Source organism: Asparagus officinalis, chromosome 5, assembly GCF_001876935.1.
Source record: "Asparagus officinalis chromosome 5, Aspof.V1, whole genome shotgun sequence".
Classification (NCBI taxonomy): Eukaryota; Viridiplantae; Streptophyta; class Magnoliopsida; order Asparagales; family Asparagaceae; genus Asparagus; species Asparagus officinalis.
The window spans coordinates 87,771,749-87,782,150 of record NC_033798.1 but is presented as its reverse complement, the minus strand read 5'-3'; the positions used below and the strand labels follow the sequence as shown (position 1 = coordinate 87,782,150).

Here is a 10,402-nt window from a genome sequence, read left to right as displayed (position 1 = left end):
AGCTTGATCATTGATCACATATAAAGGGGGGGGGGTAAATTTGACATTTAATAAATCGTCTAATTTACTTAAGCTGCTCTTTCATTCAGATTTAAATTTTAATTTAAACTATATCTTTATCTTCATACTATGTATATTCAATATGAATTCATCAATTTATCAACTTACTCTTACTTAATGGATTAGTAGTTGAATTTTAAGGGTTTTTTTGTCTACTAAAAGATTTTTCTGAACTCGTACTTTTATAAAATGAGTACGATAAAAAAAACCTTAGTAGACCTTTCAGATGGCCCAACAAATCAAATGCGACATTTCAACGTCTAAACAAGGGGCCATATACATGGGCCGCGGCTGTTATTGCTTCGTGTCCAATCTTTGCGCAAGCTCGGAAGTTGCTTGGGCCCCACGTATCAACATAATGGCTGTCTCAAGGTCAGAGTTCAAGAAAGAACAGCAAACACGAGCAAAAAAAGAGAAAATAAACAACTACCCGTCTCTCTCTCTCTCTCTCTCTCTCTCTCTCTCCTTCTCTTCTCATCCCCCAACTCTCTCGTCTCTTCGTTGATCGGCGGAGCTAATCATCGTAAGCATCAATTCTCCCCTTCGATCGCAAACCTTTTTCTCGTTTTAACTCGATTTTTTCTATTAGTTTCTGGCGATCGGTTAGGGTTCCGTCGCGATTAGGACTAGAATTAGGGTTTCGATTGGTGTAGATATGTGATACGCAGGATTCCTTCCTAAGTTTTATGCTAAAGCAATTGAAATTAGGGTTTTCGGTCTTGAATTATGTACTGCAGGGAATTATAATTAAGAGAATTAATAATTCGTAGGATTTGTACCGATTGACCACGATGAGCGAGGTTTTCCAAGGATACGAGCGCCAATACTGCGAGATCTCCGCTTCTCTATCGAGAAAGTGTACATCGGCTGCTCATCTCGATGGTGGTAAGAATTCGGTGCCAGTATCAAGCCTAAATATGTGGAATTTGTTCAGATTGCATGCTGATTTCTGTTTGATTTGCAGAGCAAAAGAAGCAGAAGATTACTGAGATTAAATCGGGAGTCGAAGATGCTGAAGGATTGGTACTGATTGAAAAAATAAAAGACCCGCCTTTTGATTCAATGATGTGAAGTGTTATTGAGAACTAATGATTGGTGGTGTTGTTTTTGTTTTTGAATAGATTAGGAAGATGGATCTTGAAGCTCGAAGTCTGCAGCCAAGTGTGAAGGCTGGATTGCTTGCAAAGCTAAGGGAGTACAAGTCAGATCTGAACAACTTGAAAGCTGAGGTTAAGAGAATTACATCGGCTAATTTGAATAAAGCTACACGAGAGGAGCTACTGGAGTCTGGGATGGCAGACACGCTAGCGGTATTCGAGCAACTTTATTTGCATCTATGGTTTTTCCCTTTTCTATGTGTCCTCTTTATATTGCTTACTGACTGCTTATTTGCCATCAATTATTCTTGTTTTTTTTGCTTAAATGCTGTGGTTGTCTCATGTAACATGTTTGATTTAAACATTGGTAGTATAGCTTATTAGTCAGGCTGACATGTTTGGAGTCAAAAAATCATTTAGACAACTTTCTTATGTGACAGATGGGGCCCAGGCATCTTAAACTACTGGTCATACATGTAAGATGAGTTGAAACGAGGCACTTTTAAGTGATTTTTGCAATTTATATTTTGCAATGAAATTTGATGAGATATCGGGAACAAGTTAGAAAAATCGTATTTAAAGGTTTAGGTCATGTTTCAGTGACTGAGTTTCCATTGCCCTCCAACTACTCCTAGTGAAGAATGCTTCTGTTGGGTTTGTTAGTGAGTAATTATGGTTTTGTGAGTTTGCCATAGGGGTAATTGTGGTTCTTGAGTTTGTCATAGGGGTTGAAGGGATTCAATGTTTTAGAAAACGCTGGACACTTTCTAGGCTAGTCCAAGCACCCAGGCTCCTCGGGTGGTGGTTACTCGACATGTAAGTGCTTTTTAGCATCAATAGAGAAATGATTCTTTCCGAATATTCAAAACTCTATCCTTGTCATTTTGCCTAAGGTGGACTCAGATATAGAGTTTTGATCTGATCCATTTTGACTTGGCTCATTCTCTTCATATGTTATTATGGCAAAGCAAGTAATACAGTGTTTTTTATGCAGTGCAGTCTACATAAGCGGCCTGTGTTCCTGTAGATGCTAGATGGACACCCAGACTGCTTTAAAACAATGGAGGGATTGATTCTGTTCTTAGCATAGAATGGGGAAGAGAACTTACCATGACTCTAGTTTTGATTCTATGTGCATAATAGGGCATCTTGGGGCTAGAATTTTCTTATATCAAAAAGAGTAATCTATATTAAGACCTGATATCCATTATCCTGCAGGGATTTTTCTAAGTATGTATGAGTTCCATTTGTGATTAACTTGCCATAAGATGCTTTATATCCTAAGATAGGAACTTCTAACATAATTTCACTCAATTATTCTGAATAGTATGATGTGCGTGCATTGTTGTGGGATAGTGACAAGTACAACAATATGTAAATACTACAATATTCATATATACTTCGGATTGAGAATCACATCATCCTGTGTAGCAATCATAGTTATTAAAGTCCCTTGGAGCTTTTTGGCTTTATTTTTTTGTCTTAATCAGGAGGTTTATCCAGTTCTTAAGACATATTTATGATAGGCAGACATGAAGATTGAAGAATGATCAGGGTTTTTGTTCTCTTTCATAGTAATTACTAATTAGTTTAGAAGGCTCAAAATTTGTTCACTTGAGTTATTTCTTTTCTCTGTCAAAAAGCAGAAATAAAAAATTTAGTGTGTTACTTGATAAAGTATTTCCTTATATAAAATCTATAATCCTAAATCATCTACATTATGAGGGGCTTAGGTGAAATGAAAATGTCAAGGTGGATGGCTAACAAGATGCTCAAAGACAGGATGACAAATGAGTGTCTTATATAAGACACTAGTGACATCAGTCAAGTATAAGATGTAGGAAAATTGAGATTGCTTGACCTTGTGTAGGAAAAGATTTGTGGATTAGAGAAGCTGATGTTTTGACTTAGTTGAGGGATTAGAGAGAGAGACCTTAGGGAACATGGATCAAGGCAGTAAAAAGGATGTGATGCGTAGCTAATTTGATAGAAAGATGGTCCATCGTAGTGTTGAGGAAAAGTTATTCTATAGATGAATTCAAATATTTGGCCTAAAGGCTTCTTATCTTTATGGTCTAGTTCTTGTATACTTCTGATGTTCACTCCCTGATTTCGATGTCCATGCATGCATAATGTACATCTTCTAATTATTATTTTGAATAATATGTCAGTGCTAAATGTATGCTGTAGAAAGTATGTGATACCTAGCTAATTTGATAGAAAAGATGGTCCATCGTATTGTTGAGGAAAAGTACTCCTGCAGATGGATTCAAATATTTGGCCTAAAGGTTTGCTGTCTTTTTGGTTTGGTTTTTGTATACTTCGATGTTCTTTTCCTGACGTTGATGTCCTTGCACGCATAATTTACAACCTGTAATTAACACGTGCGCACACACAGTGATAGTACCATGTGAGATAATTGACTATATTTTGTAATTTTGTTGTCATAAACAATACTTATATGCCAGAATTGCACTAAACCTTTGTAAATATGGCTATCGTCATGAGAAATATAGTGTGTTTCATTTGGTGTGTTTTCATCTCTTTTGAACATGTAGGGATTTAATCCCATGATGCTGTCAGGCACTAATGTTGTATTGAACAGAATATTGCATTTGTTTGTGCAATCTTATTATTAGCTTTTAAAAGTAAATTAAATCTCATATTGTTCGTGCTTTTAGAATTTTTTAGTGCTTTCTACACTGGTGCTATTACTTGGTGAATATTTCAGAAATTAAGGCTTCAATCCATTTATGAGAGTTTGGAAATAGCTGTAAAGCTAACTCTAGTGGTTGACTCTCTTCCATTCTGATTCCTTCGTGTATAATTTACCAGTTCAACGTGCAGGTTTCTGCAGATCAAAAGGGAAGACTTATAATGTCAACTGACAGATTGAACCAGTCTAGTGAAAGAATTAAGGAAAGTAGAAGAACCATGCTGGAGACAGAAGAGTTGGGTGTTTCAATTCTTCAGGATTTGCATCAACAACGTCAGTCACTCTTGCATGCTCATAACACAGTATGTTTCTCAATGCCATAATATCTCATGTATACTAATTGACATGAAAATGGTCAACTTCTTGGTAGGTAAAGTTTCTTTTTATTTTTGTGTCCTCGCAGCATCTTGAAACCTGAAATATTGAAGGGTTTCACCAAGTTGATGGACTGTTATCCAATCCCAAACATTTTCAAGAAAATCAAAAAATGGAGGGGAAAAAATCGTGATGTTTGAGCTTTTCATTTTTGCGATTAAACTAGTCCTTAGTTTAAAGTGTGTTAACAGTTGGATTTAAAATCATCTTAATCACGGAAAGAATAAAAATGAGACAATATCTTGCTAGTGGTTTTTAATGATGAATTTTGTATCTTTGAAGTAGTAGTTTGGGTCTTGGACTTCAGGGGTTACTCTTCTGAAGTCGGAACTTCTGCTTATAAAATTTATATTATAAGTAGTATGCTCCCTGATGATCATGTGGTAAGACCATACAAAAGTTCACTATCAATCTTATTTCTCAGACTGCACTGATATTGAAATTCGAAACCTTAATAATAGACCATCAAATTACTTGAGGTTAAGCAATTAAGTACATGGATGTCTTTGTTCTCTAGTCGTACTCTATCAAATGATTATTGGGAGGTCAATGGCCATAACTTCATCCAGGCACTTCATTTCACCTCAGGCGCTACGTTTCACCCCGGGCACTTTACTGGTAGGTCTGTTAGATTTGGTAAAGGTTACTGTCAGCAGCATCTCAACTGGGTCATAATGGTTAACATCTGAATTGTAATCAATATTGGTTAAAATTTTGATAGATCCGAATCAAACTCAGTTTAAGTATCAGAGAAGATTTGTGTCTGATTCGGCCTCCCAAAGAAAAAGTAAAAACGAGGAAAAAAATGATACAAATATGGTAATATCAATCTATTAATCAACATAAGGTCTTTATAGATGCAGTTTTCAGTGAATACTCCTGTTCTATTTATAGAACAATGGTTAATATATGAACTCCCATTTAGTCAAAAACTGGGATTTCGCTATCCCTCAGAGTGGAGCTGAGAATATAAGCTGAGAAATTGTATTTTGAGGCCTGAAGTGTTCCTTTCAGTCTTTCTGATTCCAGACAATATATTGGCTTGAGAAGTGGGTTATATCTTTTCTCTCTTCTATAGATTTCTGTAATAAGAGGAATTGTGATTGATTATTTGCTGTCATATTCGTGAAACTGGCATGTTTGTTGAATTATGTTTTGTTTGACTTGCAGCTGCATGGGGTTGATGATAACATTGGCAAGAGCAGAAAGATCCTGACAGCCATGTCCAAAAGACTGGACAGGAACAAATGGATCATAGGTTCAGTCATCATCGCCCTCGTGCTGGCAATTCTTTTAATACTGTATTTCAAGCTTACCCATTAACACGAAAAAAAAAACCCTTGGGTGATCGTATGAATTCCTAAGAGTGCTGCACCTTTCTTGTTTGACATGTGTGCATCTTGATTGTTATTATGGGAGAAACAAGTTCAGGAACACTTTGTGGCGTGTTATGTATTCAGTGTAAGCTGAACCACCTTTGTCGAATTTCTGAATTTCTGCTATTATATTTTGGCATATGGAAGTGTTTATTAGTTGCACAGTTGTGTTAACTTTTCTCTAGGCTGCTCTGTTTATCTCTTGTCACTGCTGTAGGCTGCTCTTTTTTGATATTGGAGGTTCAAGTTTGCATGATTTTTTGGTTCGCTGTGGAGAGCCGCTGAGTGGTCATTAAAGACAGGGATTACTTCAGATCCCTTTCGAGCTGGTGGGAAGGCTTTTAAGTCTTTCAGAGTCATTTGTTTTCGCTATTTATGCTTGTGCAGTTTGTTTAGAGGATGTTGGAGGTACGGTATTCAAAATTTCAGTCTGGAACAGGTTTAGGAGGGTCTACTATCAAATTGACCAAAAAAATACAAAGATCATGTCACCATTCTAATCCAACATTATAACAGTGTAGCATTAAAAGTCACAAAACATAGCACAAATTAGCGTTACCCTTGAAGTGTTAGTTGCATGAATTTTCTGCAATGGTAGAGTAAAACATGGTGGACTTTCTGTTCGCTTATAATGATGTTGATGATGATGATAATGATGATTCAGATGAGGAAAGAAGAAAAGAGAAGAGTGAAGGTGTTCTCTTCTAATTTATTATATTCTCTTTGTACTAATGATTTACGGTTTAATTCTCTCCCTCGCGTCTTTTTTTTTTTTTTTTGTTTTTGGGGGGGGGGGGGGGGGGGGGGGTGGGGGGGGGGGGGGGGGGGGGGGGGGGGCGGGGGGGGGGGGGGGGGAGTGTGGGGTGATAATATATGAATATGGTTGCCTAGTGATCACCTTTGCCGAGTGAATATAATGCTGGAAAAATCTGTGATCTTAAGTTTTTTTTTTTCCAGTTAACAGAGCATTTTCATGATTGAACTTTATCAAATAAGGAGTGCAGCCATAACCCTTTCTCCTGTCCAAGCCAAAATAACAAAAATGTGCACAAACAAAAGAGTAAATACATTTTCCATAGCTTTTCAAGACTACTGTGCTAGAGTCGGAAAAATCAATTGCCTTCATCAGAGGAAGGTTCGCTTTCATTCAAGATATGTTTCTTTGAGTACCTGCCTCTTTGCTGCTAGCTTATTCTTCCTGTTTATAGTTGAACACGTGCCCCTTGCTCACTTTAAGAACTCAACAATGCTCTAAAGATCGATGGTGTTCGTCCAGATTAAAATGCAGAAAACATTTGTCTCAACTGAAAAAGCAATGAAGCTCTATATACATTATTGCTTTTGAGTTGAATCTTTTTTTTTTTTTTTTGAAGTGTAAGGGAGGAGCGACAAATGGTCATGTAGCCTTAAAACTCGATATGAATAAAGCCTATGACAGAGTAGAATGGATACGTCTCGAACAAATCATGTATCACATGGGTTTCGACGAAAAAGCCTATGACAGAGTAGAATGGATACGTCTCGAACAAATCATGTATCACATGCGTTTCGACGAAAAATGGATACGGCTGAGTATGACGCGCGTTTCCACAATATCTTCCAAACTCCTTGTGAATGGACAACGAATGGGACATTTCAAATCGGAGAGAGGATTACCACAGGGTGATCCGGGGATCTGTTGTCCCTTTATCTATATTTTTGCCCTATGCAGAAGGATTAACAACCCTCCTACGTGCCACCGAAGAAGAGAATCAATTCATGGAGTGTTGGGGTGGGCTGCCCTCCTAGCTTACACTTATTCTTCACAGATGATAGCCTATTAATTTTTGAGGCCAAGCAAAATGAGTGAATGCAAGACAGTGCAGGCAATCCCAGAGAAATATGAGAGGGCATCAAAGATAAATGATCAATTCAAGATACAGAACCTGCCAGTGCGATCAACTTCTACGATAGCCCTTGTTTTATCGAATAGTACTCGATGGGACAAAGCTCTAATCGACTCGATTTTTTGGCCGAATGAAGCTGAAAAAGATCAAGACAATTCCCTCGGCTCATTGACCAACAGAGACTGGCTAATTTGGCGTTATACTTCAAGTTGTATTTTCTCGGTTAGAGGTGCTTACCTTCTCGGTTAGAGGTGCTTACCGCAAATAAACTTTATGCAGATCTCCCAGTAACTATAGTTGTTGCAGTTCAACTTCTTGAGTTCAATAATAGTGTTTGTTAGATCTGCCATCATGATGTCATAATCTTTTAGAATATCCATGCAAGTCTCATCCCCGAACTCTACAATGGCGGACTATGCACAAACTTCAACATTCACGAACAAATACCTCTAACAGGCTCAGTGTACGACAGGTTTAACATATCTATGTAATGTTGACAGAAGGTTTAATCTATCTATGTAATGTCCACAGAATCGCTATACATAGATAAAATCCAGAAGAATGAGACGCCTATTTTTGATGTACGAGCATCGACATTATGACACCTCATGATGGAGAAGTCAATGTTCAAGGGTCTTGCACCCTGCAGATTCTAGGACGCGCCTTGTATAATGACTGTCAGTACGGTAGGACACTAATTACCATATTATAAGTCGAAATTCAGAACAAGGAACACTTAGTTCACTCTGAGAAGTATTTTCTCCCAATAGAGGTGATAGGCAAGCTCAAATAGTTAGCTATCGTCACTTCTCAATTGCTTGTATACTCCATTATATTGACAACCTTCGTCATACATAGTTGGATCTTTCGAATCTTTTCCTTCGTATGCACAACATAGCATTTCTTTGTTGACCGATGCACTTATGACAATAGCCATAAAGACGTTCAATTCTACCACGATTGAAAAGTTACAAAGCGCAACATGGTATGATAGGAAGAAAAGTTTATTGATGAGGAATATTGCAAGTTTGAAATAGCATATTATTTTTTGTTGGCGAACGACTTGTGGTTGGTACGGCAACATTTTTTTTTTTTTTTGGTCTAGACTCTAGAAACAAGAGTAGGCATCCTTTCTACATAAGAAGGTCACGAGGGTTGAGTTGAATGTTGAGTATGGTGTGGCTAAATAATGAAGTTTACAGGGTTGTTTGGTTAGTTTCCTAAAACCTAGAAAAAGAAAAAAAAAACATGAAAATCAATAAAATTTGGTTTCCATCATTTTCCATCCTTAAAAATCTCACACATCAACCAATAATACGATGACAACTCATCTCATCTCATTTCTTACTTTTAAAAATAAACTAAACATAAGAAATGAGTCACATCAATCAACTCATCTAACTCACATCACCTCATCTCAACTACTACCATCTTTAAAAATTACTCACATCATCCAATAATATGATGTTAAAAAATTTCTTCCATCCATTTCCTTCAAAAATAAAGGAAATTGATTTTTTTATGTATATGTCACATCATCCAATAATATAATAACAACCCATCTCATCTATTTTCTTAGTTTTAAGAATAAACCAAACACGCCTTATAAGTCTTTTCCTTATTTTTTTTTAGCCAACCAAACACAAGAAAAAACCCTCAAAATAAGTTTTCTTTAAAAATGACTCACATCATCCAATAATATGGTGGTGGTAACTCATCTTCTTTTTACTTCTAAGAAGTGCACCAAACACAAAAAAATATCCAATTACGAAACAATATGCTTCCTTTTCTTTACTTTCCATGTTTTTTAGCGAACGAAACAGCCCATATGTGGAGCGTTGTGGTAAAGGGCTTGTTTGGATTGAGAGGAATGAGGGTGAAGGGAAGTTAGAGGAACCATTCACCTCCATTCACTTTGTTTGGGAACACTTAGGAGGTGAAGTTAATTCACCCTAGTTCCCATTGATTCACACCCTAATAGTATAAAATTTGTTACCCCCCAAATTGGGGTGTAACCAAGGAGAAGGGAACTCCCTTCCCTTCCCTTCCCTTCTCTCAGTTTCCCTTAGGGTCTGTTTGGATTTGTAGGGGATGAAAGGAAGTTAAGGAAAACTGAGAGAAGTGAATGAAAGGGAAGGGAGTTCACTTCTCCTTGGTTAAACCCTAATTTGGGGGTAACAAATTTTATATTATTAGGGGGTGAACCAAGGGGAACTAGGGTGAATTAACTTCACCTCCTAGGTGTTCCCAAACAAGATGAATGGAGGTGAATGGTTCCCTAACTTCCCTTCACCCTCATTCCCCTCAATCCAAACAAGCCCTTAACTTCCATTCACCCCCTACAAATCCAAACAAGCCCAAAGAGAAATAATAATAATAATAATAATAATAATAATAATAATAATAATAATAATAATACATTTTCTTTTGTGCCCACCTTTTTATTCAATAGAACCAACTTATGTGAATAATTATATAAAAATCAATATACCGCGATAACTATTAACGATTAATCGGTCATTATAATAGAAGAGTAGAACAACCAAGAACCGGTAAATGTGTCATCTAAAAAATTCAGCTACATAAGACGCTCTTCTGAGTATCCGAATCAAACGGGGAAAATCAACAAAACATAGAACGATCAAACAAAGACATCCGAAAACAAATTTCCCAAACCGAAAACTGCAAAAAAAAAGGGCTTCACCCTTTCCATCCGCGTCTTTTTCTCTACTTCTCAGACGAGTTGGGTCCTCTCTTCTTCCCAAAACCAACGACTGAGAAACAAAAAATAAAAATAATAAGAAATTACAAATAAAAATAAAAAATGGGAAATCAAGGAGAGCTCTGGTACAAAGAGAGAGGGCGAGAGGTCGAGTAGGCTCACCGGCGGTG

The 10,402-nt window shown here is 37.1% G+C and overlaps 1 protein-coding gene across 3 annotated transcripts; it reads left to right on the top strand.

Moving 5' to 3' along the window:
* Positions 465-5,786, top strand: LOC109840068 (vesicle transport v-SNARE 13-like). 3 transcript variants are annotated; one of them, XM_020408569.1, is made up of 6 exons: positions 465-583; positions 831-945; positions 1,025-1,083; positions 1,182-1,370; positions 4,005-4,175; positions 5,419-5,786. In XM_020408569.1, exons 2-6 carry the CDS (start codon positions 852-854, stop codon positions 5,569-5,571), a joined length of 666 nt encoding a protein of 221 aa, XP_020264158.1. In that variant the 5' UTR covers positions 465-583; positions 831-851; the 3' UTR covers positions 5,572-5,786. The 3 variants fall into 3 exon arrangements, with proteins under 3 accessions (XP_020264158.1, XP_020264156.1, XP_020264157.1); XM_020408567.1 differs by having other exon boundaries at positions 3,993-4,175; XM_020408568.1 differs by having other exon boundaries at positions 475-583; positions 798-945; positions 3,993-4,175.

Coding starts and splice junctions, on each gene's coding strand:
- LOC109840068 (XM_020408567.1), top strand. CDS start 852: ATGAGCGAGGTTTTCCAAGGATACGAGCGCCAATACTGCGAGATCTCC. Junction 1,084..1,181: donor TCGAAGATGCTGAAGGATTG/GTACTGATTGAA, acceptor GTTTTTGAATAG/ATTAGGAAGATGGATCTTGA. Junction 4,176..5,418: donor TCTTGCATGCTCATAACACA/GTATGTTTCTCA, acceptor TTTGACTTGCAG/CTGCATGGGGTTGATGATAA.